This window comes from Scyliorhinus torazame, chromosome 18 (genome assembly GCF_047496885.1).
Source record: "Scyliorhinus torazame isolate Kashiwa2021f chromosome 18, sScyTor2.1, whole genome shotgun sequence".
Classification (NCBI taxonomy): domain Eukaryota; kingdom Metazoa; phylum Chordata; class Chondrichthyes; order Carcharhiniformes; family Scyliorhinidae; genus Scyliorhinus; species Scyliorhinus torazame.
The window spans coordinates 43,899,063-43,924,990 of record NC_092724.1 but is presented as its reverse complement, the minus strand read 5'-3'; the positions used below and the strand labels follow the sequence as shown (position 1 = coordinate 43,924,990).

Below are 25,928 nucleotides of genomic sequence, written 5' to 3'. Positions count from 1 at the left end.
CGTGTTGTGTGACTAGGGAAAGATGAATTGTGTAAGATACATTGGCTTTGATCAGGGACCGTGCAGCAGTTTTGGTTTTGCAGCAAAGAAGTTTTCTGAATCCAGAGGAGGACTCTACTACCTGATGCCTCTGAAAAATCAGACCTGTCCTGGTTCCCAAATCAGCCATCAGTGGGACTAAAGGAGACTAGAGGCACTATCCAGTAGATAACCGCATGGGGGGGGGACAGAATGCACAGAGTCAGTTTGACGTTGCATTCCCAAACCCAGGGGTCAATGTAAAATTATCTGTAATGTAATACGTTAAAGATCCATATCCAAACTGCAAAAGATTTGACTGTACTTTGGGATTGTTTTTAGCGGACATCTAATACACTGCTGTTACTCCACAGGCCTTTATCTTTAAAACTTCCACCATTGGAAACAGAAGATGAGGATGTAACCAGAGAGAGACAAAAGGTCATGTATGGTGGAGGCGAAGGTGACATTCTAGTCATCAAGGATCTCACCAAGGTAAGAGAGATTCCAGTTTGTGCTATAGATTCTGTGTTAAGACCGGGTAATTGTGATTGGAACAGATTGATCATAGTGGCTCAAAAAAATGAAGTGCAGCACTGAGCTTTCTCAGTTGGCAACCACATTTTCCCTGTGTGGTATGGAGTCTAACAGAGCAGTGAGTCTCTGGTTTGATTTTTGTTCTGTGCTGAGTTAACTGATCTCAGTTAGGATGATTTTTGACTGTCTTCTGAAAGTTCTGTCCATTCAGCTATTGTGTTAATGCCAGAATAATACATACATATCTAACTGTGAGTTATGATGCTCATGTGACGCCCCAACACCTAATCAGCAAATAAGGGGTCAAACCTGTACAGACCAATTGTCTAATAACTTGTAGTGATTATCCTCCTTGCTGGGTGGCTAGCGGAGGGAATAGGGAGGAATGTGGCTATGGAGGAGTTAAGTGGAATAAAGTGGAAAACCATCTACTGGTTGGAGTCATATCTGCACAAAAGAAGATGGTTGTTGGGAGGTCCGTCATCTCAGTCATAGGGAATCACTGCATAAATCCTCAGTCCTAGACCCAACCATCTTCAGTTGCATCATCAATGACTTTTCCTCCATCACAAGGTCAGAAGTGGGGATGTTCACTGGTGGTTAATGATCTTTGTGACTCCTCCGTTACTGACGCAGCCTGTGTCCATATGTAACAAGACCAAAACAACAATCAGGCTTGGGCTGATCAGTGGCAAGTAACATTTGTGCCACACAAGTGTGAGGTAATGGCCATTTACAATAAGAAAATCCAATCCTCCCCTGAACATTCAATGACATTACCATTGCTAATCCTCCACTCGGGGCTGGTTTAGCACAGTGGGCGAAACAGCTGGCTTGTAATGCAGAACAATGCCAGCAGCGCGGGTTCAATTCCCGTACCGGCCTCCCCAAACAGACGCCGGAATGTGGTGACTAGGGGCTTTTCACAGTAACTTCATTGAAGCCTACTTGCGACAACAAGCGATTATTACCATCAATATCTCAAAGGTTACCATTGACCAGAAACTGAACTGGACTAGTCGTATAAATACTGTGGCTACAAACGCAGGTCAGAGGCTAGGAATCCTGTGGCGCGTAACTCACCTCCTGACAAATCAGGAGTGTGATGGAATGCACTTCCCCCCTGCAGCGCCAACAACACCAGAAGCTCAACGCCATCCGGGACAAAGCAGCCTGCTTCATTGACACTCGACCCACAAACATTCACTCCCTCCACCACTGACAAACAGTGGCAGCTGCATGGATCATCTACAAGATGCCCTGCAGGGACTGTCGGAGAGCTTCTTTGACTGCACCTTCCAAAACCCTGACCTCTACCACCTAGAAGAACAAGATGTGGAGGTGCCGGCGTTGGACTGGGGTGAGCACAGTAAGAAGTCTTACAACACCAGGTCTGGAACATACCTCTTCATTCACCTTAGGCAGGAGCAGTGCTCCGAAAGCTAGTGACATCGAAACAAACCTGTTAGACTTTAACCTGGTGTTGTAAGACTTCTTACTGTAGAAGAACAGGGGCAGCAGATACATGGGAACACCACAACCTGCAAGGCCCCTCCAAGCCACCCACCGTCCTGACTTGGAAATATATTACCGTTCTTTCACTGTCACTGAGTCAATATCCTGTAACTCCCTCTATTATAATAATAATAATAATAGTCGCTTATTGTCACAAGCAGGGTATAATAGCACTGTGTGTGCACCTACACCACATGGATTGCAACAACTGAAGAAGGCAGCTCACCACCACCACCTTCTCTAGGGCAGTTGGGGATGTGCAATACATTCTGGCCCAGCCAGCGATGCTCATATCCCTTGAAAGAATCAAAAGAAATTATGAGCTGGCTTCAAGGTGACAGCAATGGTAGTTTGAAACCAAGTCTGTAGCAAAACCAGGCCAAACTGTAACACTGGGCTGTATTCCTGAGCATAGACAAGGCAGCCTGGCTCACAAATTGGGTCGGGAAGGCTGGAGCACTGGATTTCAGGATGCTTCCCACTCGGCTGCAGATAAGGACGAGGGCAGCTCCAGCTAGACAAGCAATGGGTAGCTTACACAGTACCCTGTGTTCTGCCGACTTGTGCGTAATCTCTCCAGATTTGTTTTGAGGGAGACAAACGCTAGAGTTAGATTTCTGTATGTCATACACCAAACACGCATTAAGCCACTGCCATTAGCTAACTATAAATCAATTAATTTGGTCTCTAGGTTTACAGAAGAAAGAAGAAACCAGCTGTGGACCGATTGTGTGTGGGAATTCCCCCAGGGGAGGTGAGAGCCTGCGTGTGTGCATAATCGTGGGCATTTGCAAATAGATTTTTCTATTTGACACACAGCTCTGTCAACATTGGATGTCACATTTTCCTATCCAATGACGCTTGCCGGAAAATGGATTTGTGTAAACATTAAGTGAAGAGAGGATTATTTTCAGCTCCACTCTCATTACTCGGTAGATTGGTCTCCAATGCATTGAGAATGGATGAAATTTCAAAGATGATCCAATTCCTGGGGGCCTCTTCCATATCCAACAAGGAGCCAACATCTTTAGCAGAGATGGATAGATTAACATAGATTAGCAAAACTGCTGTTCTCTGCCCTGCTCAGGTTAACTATTATCTAGATATTGGCAAAACAAATCTCTCCTGAAGTTTCTGTAAATATTCCATTGCAGTGTTTTGGGCTTTTGGGCATCAATGGAGCTGGGAAAACGTCCACCTTTAAGATGCTCACGGGTGACACTGAAGTCAGCAGCGGCGAGGCCTTCCTTGATGGATATAGGTACAAATTCTTTTTTATATGGTATTATGTGATTCCTGAGAATTTAACTGCTAAACTAGGGGTGGAAGAATTGGTGAAATCCAGTCCCACACCTGAGGAATTATAACTATTATTCACTAGTTTATCTTGTTTGAAGTTCATGGGCCTGGAGGTTTGGAGAGGTTTAACATTGTTGTCTCAAGGACAGCAAGTGGTGAGCATTGCTGCCTCACAGCAACAGGGATCGGGTTCAATTCTGACCTTGGGTGACTGTCTGTGTGGAGTTTGCACATTCTCCCTATATCTATGTGGGTTCCTCTTGAGTATTCCGGCTTCCTCTCTCAGTCCAAAGATGTGCAGGTTAGGTGGATTGGACGTGCTACATTTCCCCATGGTGTTTAAAGGGTTAGGTGGGGTTATGGGGATCGGGTGGGGGCATGGGCCTAGATAGGGTGCTCTTTTGGAGGGTTATTGCAGACTCTATTTTTAAAAATATTTTTAGCAAGGCATTTATAACTTTATACATAAAACATAATCCAAAACCAAGAAAAAGAGAACAAACAGGAAATCGCAAAGCAGTAAATAACACCCTCCTACACCACCCTCCTGCTGTTCCCCTTCACCCAGCCTGCCTCCCCCGTTTCCACCCCCTATAAATCACACGCCCCTCCTGCTGACGTCTTAGCTATCCTTGAAAAAGTCAATAAAAGGCTTCCATCTCCAGATGAACACCCCTAAGGCCCCCTCAAAGCAAACTTAATCTTTTCCAGCTTCAGAAAGTCCGCGAGGTCGCTTACCCCGAATCCCCGGATTCGGTGGCCCTGAGTCCCTCCATTCCAACATGATCCATCTCCGCTCCGAGCTACTTGGAAGACAAAAGCCAAGGCGTTGGCCTCTCTCGCCTATGGACTCCCAGGTCTTCTGACACTCCGCAAATCGCCACTTCTGGACTCGTGACAACCTTCACCTTCAGTACCGCAGATAACGTCAGCGAACCCCTGCCAGAATCCCTCCAGTTTCAGACAAATCCAGAACATGTGGACATGGTTCGCGGGGCCCCCCACGCACGACCCACCCCTATTCTCCATCCCCTTAAAAAAAACCTGCTCATTCTGGCCATCGTCATATGCATCCTATGGGCTATTTTAAATTGAATGAGGCCTAGCACACAAAGAGGATGCATTCATTCTCCTCCGAGCCACCTCCCATAACCCAGCCTCCATCTCCCCGCACCCCCCCAACTCTTCCTCCCACTTCTGCTTAACTTCCCCTAATTTCCGACACCCTACCCTCGTCACCACCTGTTTTGACGCCACCTTGTCCTGTAGCCCCAGGGGCGACAGGTCAGGAAAGGACGCACCTGCTTCCTAACATCCCTAATATACCTGTAAGTACCAGAACCCATTCCCACTGCACCGCTCATACTCCTCTTCCAGTTCCTTTAAGCTCGGAAAGCTGCCCCCCACAAATAAGTCCCCACACAGCTCGATCTCTGCCTGCCGCCACCCCAGAAACTCCGCCCTGGGAGCGACAGCGGGAGCACATCCCACCTCTTAAAATCCCCCTTCATCTGCTCAACAAACCGCGCCAGGTTCAATTTGTGCAATTGCTCTCATCCCCACACCACCTGAATGCCCAAGTATCTAATGTTCATCACCACCACTTTAAACAGCAGCTCGCCCAGCCTCCCCTCCTGTCCCTTTGCTTGAATTGGAAAAACCTCACTCTTCCCCCAAGTTTAATTTATACCCGGATAACCGACCAAACTCCTCCAAGATGTTTATAATCCCACTAATACCACCCAGAGCGGAGATTTGCCGCCATTGGGCCGGTGTGGTCAGCACGGCGCCGGTCAGGAGTCGCTCTACACGGCCCCCCCGCGACTCTCCGGCCTGGATGGGCCGAGCGGCCGTAAAAGAAAAAAGAAAAACCCAAGTCCCACCGGCGCTGTTCTAACATGCTCTGAGCCGGCGGGACCTCGGCTTTGAAGGGTCCGGGGGCGCCCTGTTGGGTGGGAGGAGGGGTCTGACCCCGGTGGGGGCCTCCGATGTGGCCTGGCCCGCGTTCGGGACCCTCCGAACGGCAGGCCGGCCTATCTGTCTCCCGGCCTCCTCTCTTCCGCACCGGCGGCTGTACTCCTGCGCCTTGTTGGGTCGGGGCCGGCGTGGAAAGGGAGACATCACACATGCGGAAATCGCGCCGATGGGCTGCGCATGCGCAGGTTCGTGCCGCACCCCGCGCAGCCCCCGCCGCCTTTTCCACGGCCGGATCAGCAGCTGGAGCGGTGTGAACTGCTCCAGCGCCCTGCTGGCCCTCTGTATAGACCAGAATTGCTGATCCTGGGGCCGTGTTGACGCTGTCGAGAAATGCCACGGCATTTCCGACGGTGTCAACACTTAGCCTCAGGATCAGAGAATCCCACCCAAAATATGTATTAAACTATTATGCTACAATACTCCCTTATTCTCTCCTTAGCTTAACAAATACACATATTTTAAGATTAACATAGATTGAAAAGTACATTTTAAGATTCAACGGTCTCAGAAACACAAAGTCCCTTTAAGCACACAGATTGGCGATGGTCAAATACTTTCCACTCGGAACCCAAGTGAATATCTGTGGATTGCCCCTCAAATTCCCCCAGATGATTGTCACGTGAGAGATTCCAAACTCCATTCCCAAAAAAGGCACACTTTAAAATCTTCTTTCACAACAATGATTTCCATCAGCAGTTTGCATACTGAAATCCAGTCTAGGTTTTCCAAATTACTCCTTCAAACAAATCTTCTGCTCCACTTTTAATAAATCTAGTATCCAGGTTTTACAACTCTCCCTTCAGAATTTCTCTATTTTGACTGCTGTACAAACTGTTCACAATTGTTTTAACTCTTGATTCCCAGATTCTATTAAGATGGTATCAAACTTTTAATTTACCTCTGAAATCTGATTTCCCACTTTATATCTGGTTAGTGCAGCTGTCTCTTTCACTCACAACACTTTGAAGAGTCGCTTAAATGTCCCCAATGACTTGGACTCCACCACCTCCGCTGGCAGTGCATTCCATGCACCCAGCACTCTCTGTGTAAGAACCGACCTCTGAATTGCTCCCTATACCTTCCTCCAATCACCTTAAAATTATGTCCCCTCATGACAGCCATTTCCACCCCAGGGAAAAGTCTCTGACTATCCACTCTATCCATGCCTCTCATCACCTTGTACACCTCTATCAAGTCACCTCTCTTCCTTCTTCGCTCCAGTGAGAAAAGCCCTAGCTCCCTCAACCTTTCTTCATAAGACATGCCCTCCAGTCCAGGCAGCATCCTGGTAAATCTCCTCTGCACCCTTCCAAAGCATCCACATCCTTCCTATAATGAGGCGACCAGAACTGGACACAATATTCCAAGTGTGATCTAACTAGGGTTTTATAAAACTGCAGCAAAACCTCGCGGCTCTTCAACTCAATCCCCCTGCTAATGAAAGCCAACACACCATATGCCTTCTTAACAACCCTATCAACCTGGGTGGCAATTTTGAGGGATCTATGTACGTGGATCCCAAGATCCCTCTGTTCCGCCATACTTCCAAGAATCCTGCCTTTAACCCTGTATTCAGCATTCAAATTTGACGTTCCAAAATGAATCACTTGACATTTATCTAGGTTGAACTCCATCTGCCACATCTCAGCCCAGCTCTGCATCCTGTCAATGCCCTGTTGCAACCTGTAACGGCCCTCGACACTTTCTACACCACCAACCTTCGTGTGATCGGCAAACGTACTAGCCCACCCTTCCACTTCCTCATCTATGTCATTTATAAAAACCACAAAGAGCAGAGGCCGCAGATCAGATCCCTGTGGGACACCATGTGCCACCAATCTCCAGGCGGAATACACAGTGTCTGGAGGCCAGGTTATCCCACCTCAGGGTGACTGTGTGAGGGTGGAAAAGCAGTGCAAGTGGATGAAATTGGGAATTATATGGTGATTTTTAAATGCTTATTTATTTCTTGCCCTAAATTTCTTTCCTCCCCTAGCATTCTGTCTAACATCCAGGACGTGCACCAGAACATGGGATACTGCCCACAGTTTGATGCCATCAACAAGTTGTTGACAGGGAGGGAACATGTAGAATTCTACTCACGGCTGCGTGGCATTCCTGAGCATGAGGTTGCTAAAGTAAGTTGTTGATTTTTTATACAGTATCACTCAGTCATGTGGTTATCTTATATTGCGGAGCAGTAGCGTGACTGAGGCTAACCATAGTGTAAAGCTCCTTGTACATCGGCATCAACCCTTAACTAATATCATTGTTTCAAGTTAGATGGATTGGCCATGATAAATTGCCCTTAGTGTCCAAAATTGCCCTTAGTGGGGTTACTGGGTTATGAGGATAGGGTGGTGTTGACCTTGGGTAGGGTGCTCTTTCCAAGAGCCGGTGCAGACTCGATGGGCTGAATGGCCTCCTTCTACACGTAAATTCTATGAAGACCTAAGTGTGCAACTGAGTAAGAGGAGTGTGCGAGCAGTGGTTTAGCTTTACACTGGGATCACTGTGCTTATTTTTTTTCCCTGTTTTCTTTTTTCAATGCTACAATGGTTTTGCTCTTCAGAACTTTTCTGCCTCCTTAAGGTCTTCCTTACACATTTTTCCTCTTTCCCGTTTTCTTCCTTGTTTAAAACCAAATTATTAACATCCCCTATCTGGAGTTTGCACGTTCTCCCCATGTCGGCGTGGGTTTCCTCCGGGTGCTCCGGTTTCCTCACAAGGATGTGCAGGTTAGGTGGCTTGGCCATGCTAAATTGCCCGCTAATGTCCAACGGTTAGGTAGGTTTACGGGGAAAGGACGGGCGAGTGGGTCTAGGTAGGGTGCTCTTTTGGAGGGTCTGTGCAGATCCGATGGGCCAAATGCCCTCCTGCACTGTAGGGTTTCTATTACCTAAGCCATTCCTCCCAAGGCCAGAAACCTATCAGATTTATTGCCTCCCTCATATTTCCCAACTGTAAACAATATTAAAGCTTTTGAAACACAAGCTTGGCATTACTGGAGGGACTGCACTCTTCATCTGGTGCCCTGCACTGGGGTGTTCAATTCTTCATCCAGTACCTTTTATCCAGTGCCCTGCACGGTGGGACTGGGCCCACCACCCGGTGCCCTGCACGGTGGGACTGGGCCCTCCACCCAGTGCCCTGCACGGTGGGACTGGGCCCTCCACCCGGTGCCCTGCACGGTGGGACTGGGCCCTCCACCCGGTGCCCTGCACGGTGGGACTGGGCCCTCCACCCGGTGCCCTGAACGGTGGGACTGGGCCCTCCACCCGGTGCCCTGCACGGTGGGACTGGGCCCTCCACACGGAGCCCTGCACGGTGGGACTGAGCCCTCCACACGGAGCCCTGCACGGTGGGACTGGGCCCTCAACCTGGTGCCTTGCCGGTGGGACTGGGCCCTTTGGTGGGACTGGGCCCTGCACCTGGTGCCCTGCACGGTAGTATTGGGCCCTTTGGTGGGACTGGGCCCTCCACCTGGTGCCCTGCACGGTGGGACTGGGCCCTCCACACGGAGCCCTGCACGGTCGGACTGGGCCTTGCACCTGGTGCCCGGCACGGTGGGACTGGGCTCTATGGTGGGACTTGGCCCTCCACCCAGTGCCATGTACGGTGAGTTCAGTTCCATGAGCTGCGCTTTCAAACAATGTCTTCACCACTGCTTGTTAGGTTTTTTTTTTGATAGAGTGAAAGTTTGCTTGCAGTTTCCCTTAAAACCTTGGGTTGTTTTGTAGGTCACTGAATGGGCCATGAAGAAGCTCGGACTCTCACGCTACGCAGACAGACCTTCTGGGACATACAGCGGTGGCAACAAGCGGAAATTGTCGACTGCCATCGCACTGATTGGATGTCCACCAATCATTTTCCTGGTTAGTGAGGAGTCATGTGATCCATGGGTAACAAAAGCAATGGCTGGGAATTTTCTCCAATTTCCCTCACTCCATCATACGCGAACAGCAGCAGAAATCCCGTTTTGATGCATGCTTAAGATTTCTGCTGTACCTCCGTGGAAGTTATGGTCGTGATGGCAGAAACTCCAAAGAATTTCCAGATCATTTATGAATGGAATGAGGAAACGGCTCATGGTTCAAAAAGTTTTAATAAAACGTGATTATAAATGTAACTAATGAGGATCTGTCCCGTGGCGCAGTTGATTAAAAAGTGATCCAGGGCCACCCAGACCCACACATATTCCAGGCTCAACTCTTGTCCTGCTCAGAATTGACTGATTTGAGCCAGGTTGTCAACCGGAGTGATCCAAATTGCACTAGAGAGGGGAAAGAAGGTCGGCCTGGCTGCCTGTCAAGGACTGGAAAGGCCATGTAGCCGAGCAGAGGGCCCGGCTCCTCTGTAATTTCCTTATAGTTGTGCAGTCTACCAACATTCACTGCCCAGTCACTTGAGCTGTGGGAGGATCCCACGTGACCACAGAGCTGTTCCCAGTGAGAGTGACTAAGTTCAAGACAAGATGGAGAAAAGTGTGGGGGGGGGGGGGGGGGAGAGATAGAGATATGAACTGATATTGTGCCCAAAGGACTCACATTTTTGTCTTCATTGACAGGATGAACCTACAACAGGAATGGATCCCAAGGCCAGGAGGTTCCTCTGGAATTGCATCCTGAGTGTGATCAAAGAAGGGCGATCGGTGGTACTCACCTCGCACAGGTTAGTGTGCACTAACTGCAGTTGAAGACAAAATGCACGTACTACCTGGCACACATGCAGCCTACCCTGAAATGAAAGATGCTTTGTCAGCTGTGGGCACTTCCTACCCATCCACAGCCAACTTGTCTGAAATGTTTCTATGGGGAAGGGGAGGCATCGGGTGGACTCCCTTCACTTGGCATTATTGCTCCCCTTGTGGAGGGGATGGCATAGTGATATTACCACTGGACTAGTAATTCAGAGACCCACAGTAATATTCTGGGGACCCAGGTTTGAAATCCACCACTGCGGATGGGAAAATCTGAATTCAATTTAAAAACAATCTGGAGTTTAAAAACCTAATGATGACCATGAAACCATCGACAATGGTCAGAAAAACCCTCTGGTTTACTAATATCCTTTGAGGTAAGGAAATCTCATATCCCTAACTGTTTGGCCTACAGGTGACCCCAGACCCACAGCACTCTGAGCTGCCCTCTGAAATGGCTCTAGCAAGACACTCAATTCGATTAGGGATGGGCAGTTAATGCTGGCCAGCAATGTCCATATCCCATGAACAAATATACAAAAGTGGCCAATTAATGGCAGGGGCAAGGAAGATGCCATGCAGGATGCCTGACTGCTTTCAGTACTGGAGTTGATGTTGGGCAAGAATGGGGTGTGGGGAAGAAACCTCTTGGGGCCCATTAGAGGCACCGCCCCCACCAAGGTCATCCAGCCCACACTATACTCCTCCCCCTCGTTCTCTTGAAAACATGCCCCTCCCTTGCCGTGACCCACCGACCCGGGTCTTTAGTGTGGCAGGACTGCATGTAGTCTCAGCAGTTGCCTGTGATCCCAGCTGGTGCCACCCGATTGGATGGCTGCTGGCCATTCAAATATGGGGAGGAGGTCTCTCCTTAAAATACATATCACTGTTTCTAACGTTAAATGGCTGCAGGAGCAACCTTAAGGATCATGGACCGGCTCTCTTCATCCCCGACATGATGTTTTATCTGGGTGGGTGGGGACCACAGGACCCAGTAAAACCCAGACCACAGTATCCACATCAAACACTACCAGGCCACGTACACAATAAAACTTGTTGTACACTGCCCCAATAAATAGACTCTGGTCACACATTCAACATAATAGGGAGAGAGGAGGTGTTCTGTGTAGAAAGAAGCAGGGCATGGTTAAATAATGCAGTGAATGAATTTTCTGGGATGTCGCTTGAACATCTGAAAGGTCGGGGAATATTTATAAAGAACGTTCCTCTGGGAGATTAAGGTGCAAGTTGCACTTCCTCTGTCACACCATATGAACTGTCTTTAACGTGTGGGTCAACAGGGTCTGGTTTAGCACACTGGGCTAAATCGCTGGCTTTTAAAGCAGACCAAGGCAGGCCAGCAGCACGGTTCAATTCCCGTACCAGCCTCCCCGAACAGGCGCCGGAATGTGGCATCTAGGGGCTTTTCACAGTAACTTCATTGAAGCCTACTTGTGACAATAAGCGATTTTCATTTTTTCATAAATAAAATTGCAAGATAAACTTGGGTCTGATCTCAACCCTACAAAGAAAAGCCCCATCCAGTGGCGTGTACCACACCAGTCAGGCTACATTAGGTGTGATAAAGCCCCATCCAGTGGCGTATACCACACCAGTCAGGCTACATTAGGTGTGATAAAGCTCCAGCCGAGATCGATCTGCTAGATCTGTTCAAAACTTTTACAAGTTTGAGTGGAATTTGTTTGATGCTAGAACAGAGTAATGGTCCCTTTCCATTCCTCCCCTGAGTGAATCTCTGCCTGGATTTTAATGTCAGACAGACAGCATTCTGCTGTACCTCCAGGGTGGTCTGACTCTACTTGGTTTCCAATTAACAGCAGAGAAGGACACAAAATCAATGAGGCTGGTCAGAACCTTGTTTCCCCCTCACCTTGCTCACCAATCCTTCGCCTGCCTCCCCCACTGTCCTAGCCCTGAATCCAAGTCTTCCCCAAGTTTCCTATCTCCTCTCATGCCTTCTCTGAGCTCACATAATCCATGAGACCCACCTTGTGCTGCATTCCCGCTAAACACCCAAATTACCTTCGTGGTCCCCATTCTTGCTGACTTTATTAACCCTTACATACTGGCCGTCTCCCCTTTTTCAAAACTGCTGCACCCCAGCCGCTGTCTCAGATTGAATCCTGCTCAGAAACTCAACACCCTGTTAGAATCTGAGCTGAATCTCTGACCCCACACCCTCTCCATCACAGAGACTGGTGGGATGCATTTCCGTAACATCACCCATCTCTCCTTCCCTTCTCAGCCCATCTGCAGCTGAAACCCTCATCCCAGCTTCCAGACTCCACTAATCCTGTGGCCTCCTGACTGACCTCTCATCCATTGCCCTAGATAATCTCCTTCAAAATGTTGCCAGTATTTGACTCGTGTAAAGTTCCACTCACCCACCACCCCTGCGCTGACTTACATTGATTCCTAGTTCCCCAATGTCTCCAACTAAAATAATTTGTAGCCTCATGTTGAAATCTCTTTATGGTCTTGCCCATCCCTATCTCTAACCTCCTCCAGTTCTACAATCCATTAAGTTTTCTGCATCCCACTGACTAATTACTCTCCGTCCACTGCCTTGACACCACCATTAGTCACCATGTCTTCAGTTGTCACAGTTATAAGCTCTGGAAATCCCTGCTTAAACCTCTCTGCCTCTTCACATCTATCTCCCTTTTTGCCCTCTTTAAAACCCTTTAGTAAACCCTCCTAATATTTGGTTCAATGTCAGCCATTCTGATTAGAATCCTGTGAAGCACCTTGGAATATTTTCCCCTGTTGAAGCTGCTGTGTCGATGCAGGTTACATAGGCAGGGCAAGGTGGAATCGCGGCACAATGCCAAGCCTGGTTGGGTGAGGTGATTCCCGTCAGGCAGAAGGAGAGAGATTGAACAAAGTGGGACAATTGGAGAAAAATATGGATAAAAAGAAACCAAAAGCTTAAAATAGACTTTTTGTTTCGAAAGGCATTGAATGTGGGGATCTGATTGATCCATCCAGCCACATGACAGCACAATCCAATCAACAATATTGGCTCATTAAGAGCGCAAGGGTTTTTATAGAGTGAGATAAATTGTGTCTGTTTTGGATGATCGATTAATCAAAATGTGCGGGTTTTTGAGTTGATAAAAGGATTGACAGTATGTGTGATCTTTTTTATTCCTCGAGATAGCATGGAGGAATGTGAGGCACTGTGCACGAGGATGGCAATCATGGTGAATGGCCGATTCCGCTGCCTTGGCAGTGTGCAGCACCTGAAAAGCAGGTAACAACAAATCAAACTATGGTTCAAGCTACAATGCAAGCATGTAGCACTTAACATGGTGTATTTTTGACACAAGCAGAATATCAGGAGCTATATTACTATTCTCTTCCACAGGGATATTGCAATCTTTGGACAAGCCAAAGCTAATCCTTTTTAACTCCTGGAATAGTGGATTCTTTGGTAAATCACTGTCAGAAGCAGCCACATGAGGCTGTTAACATCAGTGTATTGAAATCACCAGAGGCATCAAATAAACCATCCACTTTTAAAGCTTTATTAACCTTTCAGACTGTTGATGGGAATATCAGTTTAGTTGATTTATTTAAAGTTGTTGCCACGGTGATTTTGAGAAAACACTGATGCTATCTACAATAATAAAGTGATGCTCTTGGCATTTGAATCACAATTACTGTAACGTTGGTGTTGGTTTCCGTGTTACTGTCCATTTGGTTATCTGGACTCCTTAAATGGAATAGTGCCACATCTCCTGTACAATTAGAAGGGTGAGATCAGTAGAAATTGGTTTTTAAAATGATACTGATGGTGCTGGCTCCGACATGTCCATCCCACTTAATGCTAGCTTGCCTGAGTCGGTAGCACTCTGGCTCCTCTCTGCAGAAGATTGTGTGTTCATATCACCCTCTAGCATCAAAGGAGGTTAAGGGGCGACCTGATCGAGGTCTACAAAATTATATGGGGCATAGACAGAGTGGATAGTCAGAGACTTTTTCCCCAGGGTAGAAGGGTCAATTACTAGGGGGCATAGGTTTAAGGTGCGAGGGACAAGGTTTAGAGGAGATGTACGAGGCAAGTTTTGTACACAGAGGGTAGTGGGTGCCTGGAACGCGCTGCCGGAAGAGGTGGTGGAAGCAGGAATGATAGTGACGTTTAAGGGGCATCTTGACAAATACATGAATAGGATAGGAATAGAGGGATACGGACCCTGGAAGTTAGAAGATTTTAGTTTAGACGGGCAGCATGGTCGGCGCAGGCTTGGAGGGCCAAAGGGCCTGTTCCTGTGCTGTACTTTTCTTTGTTCTTTGTTAAATCTACACTGACACCGCAGTGCAGCACTGGGGGAACGCAGCACTGGTGGATGAAACAAATCAAAGCCCCGCTCTCATCCGGAGATATTGCTAAGCATTCCAGGACACAATTCTGAGATTAAGAGTTCTTCAGTACCCTGGTTAGTACCCCAAACTGGTCTCCTGTCACATGGCTATTTGATGGCCCTTGCCGTTCGCCAAAGGCGGCTTGCTTTGTCATCAGCAGAAACCACTTCAACAGTAATTTGTTGTGTGGGAACCATGTTTAGGATGTTTTTCAAAGATAGAATGCAGTTAAATAAATCAGGTTAAGTTCTCTTAACTATCCTATTGAACTATTGGCCAACCATGAACCTTTTTTAATTTTTCTAAACTTTGTTTTCCTTGAGGATGGTTTCCTGCAAATATGTACTTTACTCTGCTCACAAGACCTGATGCCTCTGTAACCAAGAGGAGGATAAGTACCTACCTCAGCACGGCACGGCCAGTCTCTCTCCTCCTGGCCCCTCCCACCATGACTCCTGCAAATAAGTGTCAGGAATTGGCCAGACATAATTTTCATTCCCATTACTTCATTATTTTTGTTCCAGATGTTGCAGCCTTTCCCAAACCCACTGAGCTGGGATTCGAAGCAGGACTGGAAGGTGCAGCCTGCCTCGCCTCTGGCCTCTGGCTGTAGTGTGACCTGTTTGTTCTCTCTCTTTTCACATTCTATTTGTTATAGCTGAGCACATTATCAGGAGGGGTGGCAAGAGGAAGGAAGGATTAAAGCTGCGATGAAAGCCAAACTTTGAAATTCTTCACTTTGTCTGTATTTGGAAATTTTCTGCAGTCAAACTAATTAATTGTTTTGGAGTCCCCTTTAGGTAAATTGTGGCCGAATCGATATTAGGAAGGTTTCTCTCTAGTCATGAATGACGTGGGTTTCTTCAAAGCTACTTTATTTACACTACATTCACGATGCGCTTTGGGGGCGGGGTTCTCCGGTCCCCCAGCCACGTGTTTCTCAGTGGCGCGCCACTTGCTGGTGGCGAGATTCTCTCTTCCCGTCGCTTGTCAATGGGTTTTTCTATTGAAGCCACACCACGCCGCCAAAAACTCCGTGGGTGGGAGTTGTGCTGTCAGCGGGAAAAGAGAATCCCAACGGCCTGAGAATTCCGGCCTACATCTCTCCCGTGTGCTGACTGACTATTCCATCCTCTCTACTGAGTCCCTAGCTCATGACTGTTGGCGTCACTGTTACATCATGATGTACCTCACTGTCTCATTACCTTAACTATTAACCCATTATGCTGTCCCTTGCCCCTAGGTTTGGAGACGGTTACACCATCATCCTGCGGATGGATAGCTCTACGCCTGACTGGTCTCCTGTCGAAGAGTTCATGGTGACCACGTTCCCAGGCTGTGTATTGAAAGAAAAGCACCACAGCATGCTGCAATACCAGATACCAACTGGCTGCTGTTCCCTGGCCAAAATCTTCAGTGCCCTCACGACTAATAAAGAAAATCTGAAGATCGAAGACTATTCAGTGTCTCAAACCACGTTAGATCAAGTAAGAGTTTGTGTGCTAGACACACAAGGGCAGGCACATTGCTGGCTGACACACTTGGGCACACTGCTGGCTCCCCATGTTGATCCCTAGCCTGGGAAGGACGAGCCATGGATGTATATGTATATATGATTACCAGGGTCCACATATCAATTTCTCTTGCTAAACATTTTAAAGATTTGATGTGTTCATTTAAGTAGTTTCCAGGACTGAGTTATTAGGTCACTTTAATGTTTGTACCAATTCCATTTATGTAGTGGGTGCACAGTCCTGGAGATGTGAGGCCACTTTCTGTTGACACCCATTGGATTGGATGGTCAGTGAAAATGACTTGATGAAATGTTCCCCTGACCCCCGCAGCCTGTCCACCAGCTGCTGCTGGTAGGCTCGGAGCTGCTGTGAAGCTAGGAGCTGTTCCCAATGTATTCCCCTCCCATCACTGCTTTGTGCCCCTCAATCCACCCTGCTCCCATCCCCACAAGTTTGTTTTGCTGTCTTTCCTGGTCATTTCTACCACCTTCCACCGCCCCCCTCTCACCAACCCAGGCTATTCTGAACCCCATTCTCCACTAATTACAGACCCCCACCTGTTACTCTGCAATTCATTGGCCTCGAGTCCAGTGAGGGCGATTCGTCCGCACTTGGCCTTGTTTCAGTTTATGATGGAAAACAATTCTAACAATACGTGGCTCTCAGGATGGGAGGGATTTTAAACTCTTTGAAAGGATGAATTGTTTTGAACAACAAATGAGATAGATGGCAGCAGTTGACTTTCTGCCTTTTCCCATCATCATGACATCAAGCTGGGCGGCACGGTAGCACAGTGATTAGCACTGTTGCTTCACAGCACCAGGGTCCCAGGCTTGATTCCTGACTTGGGTCGTTATCTGCGCGGAGTCTGCACATTCTCCCTGTGTCTGCGTGGGTTTCCTCCGGGTGCTCCGGTTTCCGCCCACAAGTCCTGAAAGATGTGCTGTTAGGTCATTTGGACATTCTGAATTCTTCCTCTCTGTACCCGAACAGGCGCCGGAATGTGGTGACTAGGGGCCTTTCACCGTAACTTCATTGCAGTAAGCCTACTTGTGACAATAAATATTATTATTCTGATTATTATTATTATTAAGCGGAATCACCAAACTACTGCGGTGCAGTTAGTGTGGCGTTGTGTGGATGACGTCAAGTTTGTTCCCTCGCTCCTCTGCTGTCAGTCTGCAGTCTGGCAAGTGAAAATAAAGGATCAGCTCACAACATAACGTGGACATTATTGGCTTAATGAGCAGCATGTATTTAATATCTATGCAGGCAGCTTCATTTCAAATTGATGTCTCATAGTTTGGATGGTAAAAGCAATTACTAACCGAACTGTGCAGGTCAGGAAGGTCCCACCTTCCCATCTCCAGTTTTAACTGACTGGTTAACTGCTGAATGTTTGGGGGAGGGTAGGGGATGCTACAATTGGCCTCAGTACTTGGCTCTGGGCAAGGGAGGGAAAACCACTTGTGACCCTGATAACTCTCCAATGATCCCTGCTTGAAAATGCACAGCTGGGCATATAGTGATGACAGCGTCAAGCTTGGTGGCGATCTCTGATACTCCTCCCATTGGCGCCCCCTCCCTCCCACTCCTCGCACTCAACCCCTGGTCAAATTTCAGACCTTTATTGTAATGGCTGTATGAATCCCACAGCACAATGCTGTCCAGTGAGTACCCCTGTACTCCCCAACCCCAAGCAGAGTACTGATATGAGACTGTGACACACGCATGGGTCCATCAGCACGGTGCTGTCCATGAAGACCAGCTCAGCCTGGAGATGGAGGCAGGAACCTGTCTGCCCCGGCAGTGTGGCACCATGACGGCATTGCACTTGTCTCAAAGTCTCTGGCGAACTGAGGACTACCCTTGCACACACCACTCTTCAGCAACATGGTTTTGACACCAATGTGATTTCCCATTAGCGTGACACAAGATTGAAAGGCCTGACTGGATGCTGGCTGGTAGCTGTTTTAATGAGCATTTGTGAGATGCAAATGACGATGCGCCACCTGCCAGCGGGAAGAGCGACCCGACATTGGGAGAATGGCAATGTCATTTTAGGCCAGCGGGTTTTCAACTTTTTAGCCGCCACCAGATTCTCCGTGCCCGCCAGTCACCAAACCCACCATGGGCTGGTTGGGAGAATTCCACCCAATATAGATTTAAATATGTTAACAATATATACTTCAAGCAGCATGGTAGTGCAGTGGTTAGCAATGCTGCCTCACGGCGCTGAGGACCCGGGGTCGATCCCGGCTCTGGGCCACTGTCCGTGTGGAGTTTGCACATTCTCCCCGTGTCTGCGTGGGTCTCACCCCCACAACCCAAAGATGTGCAGGGTAGGTGGATTGGCCACATTAAATTGCCCCTGAATTGGAAAAAAGAATTGGGTACTCAAAAGTTATATATTTTTTTAAAACAATATATATTTAAACACATTTCTAGTTATTTAAGATGTTGCATTTCCAGCTGTTTTAACCACTCTTTCCTTTGTTCTGTTCAGGTATTTGTCAATTTTGCCAAGGACCAAAGTGAAGATGACTATTTGAAGGAAATTTTCACACATGGATCGCAATATAAGGACACCGTAAAGCGCATCACAAACTTTTTAGCAGATGACAACATGAGAGAGAGTTCAGTATGATCTGCGTATGAGTTAAACACTTCCTATCTGAAATGCAAGTTGATGATCCCAAATGCAGTAGGGTTGAGCCAGGACTGAGCTACCCGTCACTGGACCGTCAATGACCAACTCCTCAACTACAAATCTACCATCTCCCTTCCCCCATTTCCAAGTTACCTTTAATTAACTTCAGACAAAAAAACACTTTTATTCCTAACCTTGCACCTTTCTGGATTTGTATGAACAATGGTTCAAATGTACAAACGGATTTATTTATACTTTCTACCTTTTTTGTACTTTTGGGGGTTTTGTTTTAGCTCTTGCAGCTGAAGTTTATCTGGCACTTTTTTCCTGGAGTTTTCTGAAACAGAAAAAATATAAAAAATATCATGACGATACAATGCAGTAATCCTCCACTTCATCCCACCTTAGTGATTCTGCAGCGACAGAGTGACCCACAGTGTTTTGCTTGTTTGATAACGAGAAGTGGAATGTTGCTGGGTGTGGAGGGAGAGGGAGGAATCCAGGGACTAAAAGGCTTTTATGTGGAGTGGATAAGGTGTGGGTTCAGGAAATTATGGAAGGATGATTAGGCCTATCACACTGGTCCATCTGGTGTTTGGAGGAATTTGACGGATCTGTCCGCTTCTCACCTGAACTGCAATGAGCTGAATTGTAGGTGTCCGCCTTATCTATGTGGAGCTCCACCCAATTCCCTACAACCCTTTCCCAAAATCAGGACGTTGTTCAGTTCTGTGTGCATTTAATTTTTGTGCATTCGCTGTAATCTAACCAGTACAGTTCCTACACGAAACAGAACTCAACCACAGCATTCTCAGCACTGAGCCAAAAGGTTGTTCACGGCCCAATCCAGGGACACAAACTTACAACTCTTGCTCAGCTGAGGTACAGTATTCTAATTTTTCTTCAAAGCAATAAACAAATTAATTCTGTCTCTTAACAAAGTACCTTTTTTTAAAAATAAAAAAAAATTTTGTTTACAATTCAGGTCTGATACATATGCAGTGCTGCAATTCTGACAGCCAGACACAGTGTCCATACTGTTTTAAATCATTGCCTTGTACTTGTTCTAGCAACTTCTCTGGGTGCATGCATTGCACTCTTGAGTCCAGATGTTGATTTGGGTTCTGTGTTCTACCTGCAGCATCCGAGTTTATTTCTGTTTAAAATAATTGGTGGAGTATTTCCAATCTGCATTTCTGCAACACTGCGCTTCCTCTACTCGATGAACTCAAGTGCCAGGGTGCCAGAAAATGCCCACCTTCTCCTATTGAGTAATTCCACTGAATGAGGGTTCTTTGCACACAACTCCTGTTTGATGTCTCATTTAGCAGCTGGATAAACTGAATCCCATTTAAAGGAGTCCCTCTCTCTCTCTCTCTCTCTCTCTCTCTCTCTCTCTCTCTTTCTCATGCATTACAAGGTGAAACGTCAAAACCGATCCTTGCCCAACATCCAATTGAATACCCCATGCTGACCACAAGGGCGCACACAACTATTTTCTAAATATATGCTTTGAACCGAGATTGGCCAAATAGAGCAGCAATGGACCATTGTTTGCAAAAAAGTTGCATTGTTTATTCTTGCTGTCAGTCTTTATTCTGGCTTTAAAGATAAATAGTAATTTCAATGAGTTGCATTGGTTATGAGGAATTTGCACTTCTGTTACAAATCAATGCAAAAATGTCTGTCTGACTGGGAGATGGACCATCCAGCTCTATGCCTTACATCCAGGGGGAAAAAAAGAAAAAAAAACTTGCATTTTTATAGCGCTTTTCATGACCTCAGGATGTCCTAAAGTGCTTTACAATCAATGGAGTACTTTTGAAGTGTAGTTACTGTTGTAATGTAAGAAACCCGGCAGCCAATTAGTGCACAGCAAGCTCCCACAAACAGTTCTGTGGTGATATCTGTTTTTTAAGTGTTGGTAGAGGTATGATTGTTGGCTGGGACTCTGGGAGAATTCCCTGCTGCTCTTCACAATGGTGCCATGGAATCTTTTATGTCCAACATCTTATCAGAAAGAGGGCACCTCCAGCAGAGCAACACTCCCCGGGAACGGCACTGAAGGGTCAGTTTAGATTGAATGCTGGAGCTCCTGGAATGGGGCCTGATCTCAAATGTCTGACTCAGCGATAGGAGTGATATCAGAATGAGACACTCCTGACACCAGTGTTCTCACGAGAAAGGACTTGAGAGTGACTGACATTCATCACTGTGTGTGACCTCCTGTATAAAACTACCCTTGGGCAGCAGCTTCACCCAAAGATGTATCTTACAAAAAGCATCCTTTATAAGGCTGCAAGAAAGTAACTTGTATATTTAATGAGTGTTTTAACTGTTAATAGGGTGGAATCCTTTGTGTACCTGAGCATCCAAGATTACTGGCCCCCATAGCACCACCTCTATCCCTATGTTAACCCAACATAGGCTGATGCATTCAGATAAATAATTTGCTCTGAAGATTTGGCGCAACTGGCTGAGGTTTCAAGGATTTTGGAGGTAATATTATCTGGGGAATTGTTTTAAACCCCCATCCAGTACAGTGACTGAAACCAATGAAGGAGAGCAATTGAAATAACAAAGAACAATACAGCACAGGAACAGCCGTTTGGCCCTCCAAGCCTGTACCGGTCATGATACCAACCTTTACCGAAACCCTCAGCACGTCCTAGTGCCGTATCCTCTATACCCATCCTATCCATATATTTGGCGAGATGCCTTTTGATCGCCGTTAATGTATCTGCTTCCACAACCTCCCCTGGCATCGCATTCCAGGCACTCACCACCCTCTGTGTAAAAACAACCTGCCTCTACATCTCTAAACCTTGCCCCAAGGACCTTAAACCTATGCCACTTGGCGACTGATCCCACCACCCTGGGAAAGAATGCCTGTCCATCCACTCTATCCATGCCCCTCATAATCTTTCAGACCTCTATCAGGTCACCCCTCAAACGCCATCGTTCTAATGAAAATAGTCCGAGTCAATTCAGCCTCTCTGTCCAGAGCTCCCCAAACTAAACTATGCCCCCCCCCCCCCCCCCCCCCCCCCCCCCCCCCCCGGCCCGACCACCATCTTCCGTCATCTACAGCTGCTATTACAGCTGCGAATCTACATGTCTCTGCGACACCATTCACAGTATCGATGGCATGTTGATCGGGTTTGAGTTAGTGCAGTTCCCTCTCACAGAATTCTTACCTTACTGTCTACCTGCTGTGAAAATGCAATTGGGACAGAGGGTTATTTTAGCGCCCACAGAGCCAGTGAAAGAACCTAATTTAAAATAGAACTATTCAATTTGTAGATTTTTTTTTTTAAGTACAAGAAAGGGCCTCCAATTGACAACTGCTCATGCTTGCTGACTGAGATCAAAAGTTCAGTATGTGGGGAACCGCTGGTGCTGACTCTGGTCCCATGACTCTGAGAGTCTCGTTCCTGCCAATCCATAGAATCCCTAGAGTCCAGAAGGAGGCCATTCAGCCCATAGAGTCTGCATCGACCCTCCGAAAGAGCACACTACCTAGGCCCACTCCCCTGCCCTATTCCTGTAACCCTGCGCATTGATCATGTCCAATCCACCTAAGCTGATCATCTTTGGACCATGGGAGGAAACCGGAGCACCCGGAGGAAACCCACACAGACACGGAGAGAACATGCAAACTCCACACAGTCACCCAAAGCCGTAATCGAACCAAGGTTCCTGACACTGTGATGCAGCTGTGCTAACCACTGTGCCACCTTGCTGCTTCACAGCAGGCACTGATTATTGCCTTTGACAACATGTCAGAAATACTGGGTGCTTAGTTTGCAAAATGAATCCCACCCTGGTGATTGTGACGCTTTGCTCAGTTGTTTGACTCTCCGCTCAATAGGTAAGTAACCAATTGGAGTGCATCAGGAGAATTGAGCGTAACTGTGTGAAAGTCCAGTGAGCTAAAGCTTTCCCGTGAAGGGTCAGAAATTAGTGTTTCAATCTTAGACTGGACAGTCCTTTGTGGCACTGATGGGTGATGGAAAACCTGCAGATAAACCAACACTTAAATGAGATAATGATGTCTGAAATGTTGCATACTTTGCTATTTTGCTTCATTACTTTGCACTTTTGTATTTGAGATGGTCTGTAATAAGCAGGAAAATAAGCAGAAAACAAAACAGCCATGTGTATATTGAGAATAAAATCACTATTAATTAACAGATTGTGAGCAGGGAAATGACATGAGTCACAACACTGGAATTGTTGGTAAATCCAGATATAGTTCAGCTCTTTCCGTTAGCTTGCTGAAGAGGAGGGAATGCCTGGAGAAAGGGTACATTTTGTTCAAAATACTGCAGGTGTGACTGGAGATGTTCTCCCCAGAATGTTTTTTTTAAGCGGTCTATTTTCTTACCACATGCAAACACAATACCTACTGGAGATATGGTATCTTGTGGGAATTGGAGGCTCCAGGGATTGCTCTGATGTCCCAGCCTATGAAGCGTTTCCTATGAAGCAGCTCAGGGATTGTTCTTGCCACTGGGAACACTGGAGCCACCTAGCAGGGAAAGTTGCTCAACTCAAATGCTAACGTGAACCAAAATGCCTGTCTACCTGTTCCTCCATAAAGTATGGGAAATGTTGTGAGCAGAATCTACTCCCCTGAGAGACTTTGCTTCCTCTTCACTTGCACAAGTTTTAGGAGCGCAAGTCGCACTTAATGATGAAGTGTAATGTGACCAAATTATTTTCTGAATATTCTGGAGGTTTGGGTTGAGGGGGGGTGTGGCCCTCTAGAAAGGATCGTTGTTCTCCATCGAGCCTGTGCTGCACTCTGGGATACTAAAGGGGACAAATCTGCCCAATACCAACATCGCTCAACATGAAATCCACTTTGAGCAAGATGCCTGTTTCGAACCCTGGTCTCTGCTGAGTTAACTTTTTAGCTGGAGGTGACAGAAGGGGCAACAGTTGACGGCAGGAAACCTTAATGGGGGTGAGGATGGGGCAGGGGGATTTGGCTGAAATTCCTGCTCCTGGTGGCCTTCCAGCGACCCTCTGATGGGGACAAGCATGTATGTGATTGTCAGATGAAGGCATTATTGAGCTTCCTCAGAGACACTGCCAGAACATAGCACCTCAACTTCTGAGCCTGGTTGATCCACTAAGTTCAATAGTGGCTGAGAATTGGGCTTGGAGCATTTAAAATCCAGTGGTTATAAAATGTGGTGATGCTGATGTGGAATTGCTGAGATCTATTCTAGATACAGATCCTGAAAAACCCATTCCAGTATCCTTTGTCATTTTATGGGTGAGGTATCGATATTTCTGGTACACATTGCATAAGAGTAAAGTACATGTATATTTGAATTATAACTCTCGAACTACTCTTCATGTTGCTACTGTTCATGAGCCCACTTATTCTTATTATTCTATTGGACAGTGGTCAAGATTTTGAAATGAAAATAAAGACATACACTGAGACTACTTTGCCTCCAATATCTTTATTAATTGTTTGCACCAATTTGTGTTTGAGCTGCGTTACTGCCTACTGTGCAGTCTGTGTTCCACAAATAGAGCCTTATTTTGAATCTAAGCTTCCTATAGCAGAACAAATGATAGGAATCAATGGTCACTAACTGGGAGCAAAGCAAATGTTTATTCTCAACCTGGGGCAACTGGGTGCCAGTTTGGGTTCCATCACAATTGATTTGACCTAATCGCAAGCTCAATGTCTCGCCCAGCAAGATGTATTTCGGGCAACTATTTTCCAAAGTTACAATAAATGGTAGAGTGGAATACATGGTCGTTGACTCACACTCCTACAAATGCACACTTTCTGAATCTCGGGTACATATTCTGCACTGTTACACACACCCCTGCCCCATACACACACATACTCGTTGAACCTCATTCACTGACTCATGCAGACACATCACTCCATTTCTTGCACTATGTTAACACACCTACTCACCCACTCTGTTCAGGTGTGACAGTGCACAAAACTATGTAATCCAGCCTCTACATTTGATCAAGGTTAAAAGTGGAAAGTTGCAGTTATATAGAACATGCACCAGAGAAATAAGCCATTTGGCTAAACTGGCCAATGCAAATGTTTATCTTCCATATAAGCTTCCTCCCAGTCCCTTCAACCCTATCAGCATGCCTTCTGTTCATTCATCCCTCATACACATCTCTGGCTTTTCCTTAAATGTATCCATATGCTTTTCAGCTCAACTGCTCCTTGGGAAAGTGAGTCCCACATTCTGACCACACTGGGTAAAGGAGGACCTCCTGACGTTCCTTGTGTAGTTACTTGTGACTACCTTACATCGGTGGCCCCATTCCTTGCCTTCACCCAAGAGTGGAAACATCTCTGTCTGCTTTATCAGGCCCTTTCAAAATCAGAAATCTCCATTAAAGTCACTCCTCAGCAAGGCTTTGCTGGCTGGGGTTAAGGGGTCGGAATACTCGGCAATTGCAGTGTCAGATCATGCTCCGCATTGGGTGGATATGGTACTGGAGAAGGGGGTAGCACAGAGGCCGGGGTGGAAATTAGATGTGGGACTTTTGGGGAACCAAGAGTTCTGTGACAAAATTGAAAAGTACGAAGTCTTACAACACCAGGTTAAAGTCCAACAGGTTTGTTTCGAAACATCGAAACAAACCTGTTGGACTTTAACCTGGTGTTGTAAGACTTCGTACTGTGCTCACCCCAGTCCAACGCCGGCATCTCCACATCAAAATTGAAAAGGTAATTGAGGAATATGTAGGTTTCAACTGTACGGGTGAGGTGTCGAAGGCAGTTGTCTAGGAGGCTCTAAAGGCGGTGGTGAGGGGTGAGGTGATTTTGTTTAAGGCCAGGGTGGACAAAGAGGAGAGGTTGGAGCGGCAGAGGGTAATAGATGAGATATTAGAGGTAGATAGGAGGTATGCAGAAGATGGGGACCCAGCGAAGCTGGAAAAGAGGAAGGAACTACAGGCGAGCTTTGACTGACCATCTACCAGGAAGGCGGTGCGCCAACTGAGACGAGCAGGGGGTGCAGTTTACAAACATGGAGGTAAGGCAGGTCAGCTTACGAACATGGAGATATGTTAGCAGGTCAGCTCTGGAGGGAGGCTGCGGTAAGGGAAATTGTTCAGGTGAGGGGTAGGGCAGTGAAGTTGGTGGTGGCTCCGGATCTGATTAACAAGGTTTTTGAGGAATTTTATGAGTGGTTGTACAGTTCAGAGCCACCTGGGGGAGACCGGGACATGCAAGAATTTCTAGATGGGCTGGTGTACCCGAGGTTAGGGGAAGGGGACAGGGCTACATTAGAAGGAGCAATAGTGGAGCAGGGAATAAAGGATGCGATTGGGA

The 25,928-nt window shown here is 46.9% G+C and overlaps 1 protein-coding gene across 3 annotated transcripts in view; it reads left to right on the top strand.

The window, feature by feature from the left end:
- LOC140395177 (phospholipid-transporting ATPase ABCA1-like) overlaps positions 1-24,055 on the top strand; it is a 246,267-nt gene extending 222,212 nt beyond the window's left edge. For all 3 annotated transcript variants that reach the window (XM_072482683.1, XM_072482684.1, XM_072482682.1), the window contains 9 exons: positions 393-513; positions 2,762-2,824; positions 3,225-3,331; positions 7,343-7,484; positions 9,087-9,221; positions 9,914-10,017; positions 13,227-13,319; positions 15,675-15,918; positions 18,452-24,055. In XM_072482683.1, coding sequence (XP_072338784.1) covers positions 393-513; positions 2,762-2,824; positions 3,225-3,331; positions 7,343-7,484; positions 9,087-9,221; positions 9,914-10,017; positions 13,227-13,319; positions 15,675-15,918; positions 18,452-18,592 — 1,150 coding nt within the window. In that variant the 3' untranslated portion in view covers positions 18,593-24,055. The remainder of the gene's footprint in view (positions 1-392; positions 514-2,761; positions 2,825-3,224; positions 3,332-7,342; positions 7,485-9,086; positions 9,222-9,913; positions 10,018-13,226; positions 13,320-15,674; positions 15,919-18,451) is intronic.
- The last annotated feature ends 1,873 nt before the right edge of the window (positions 24,056-25,928 follow it).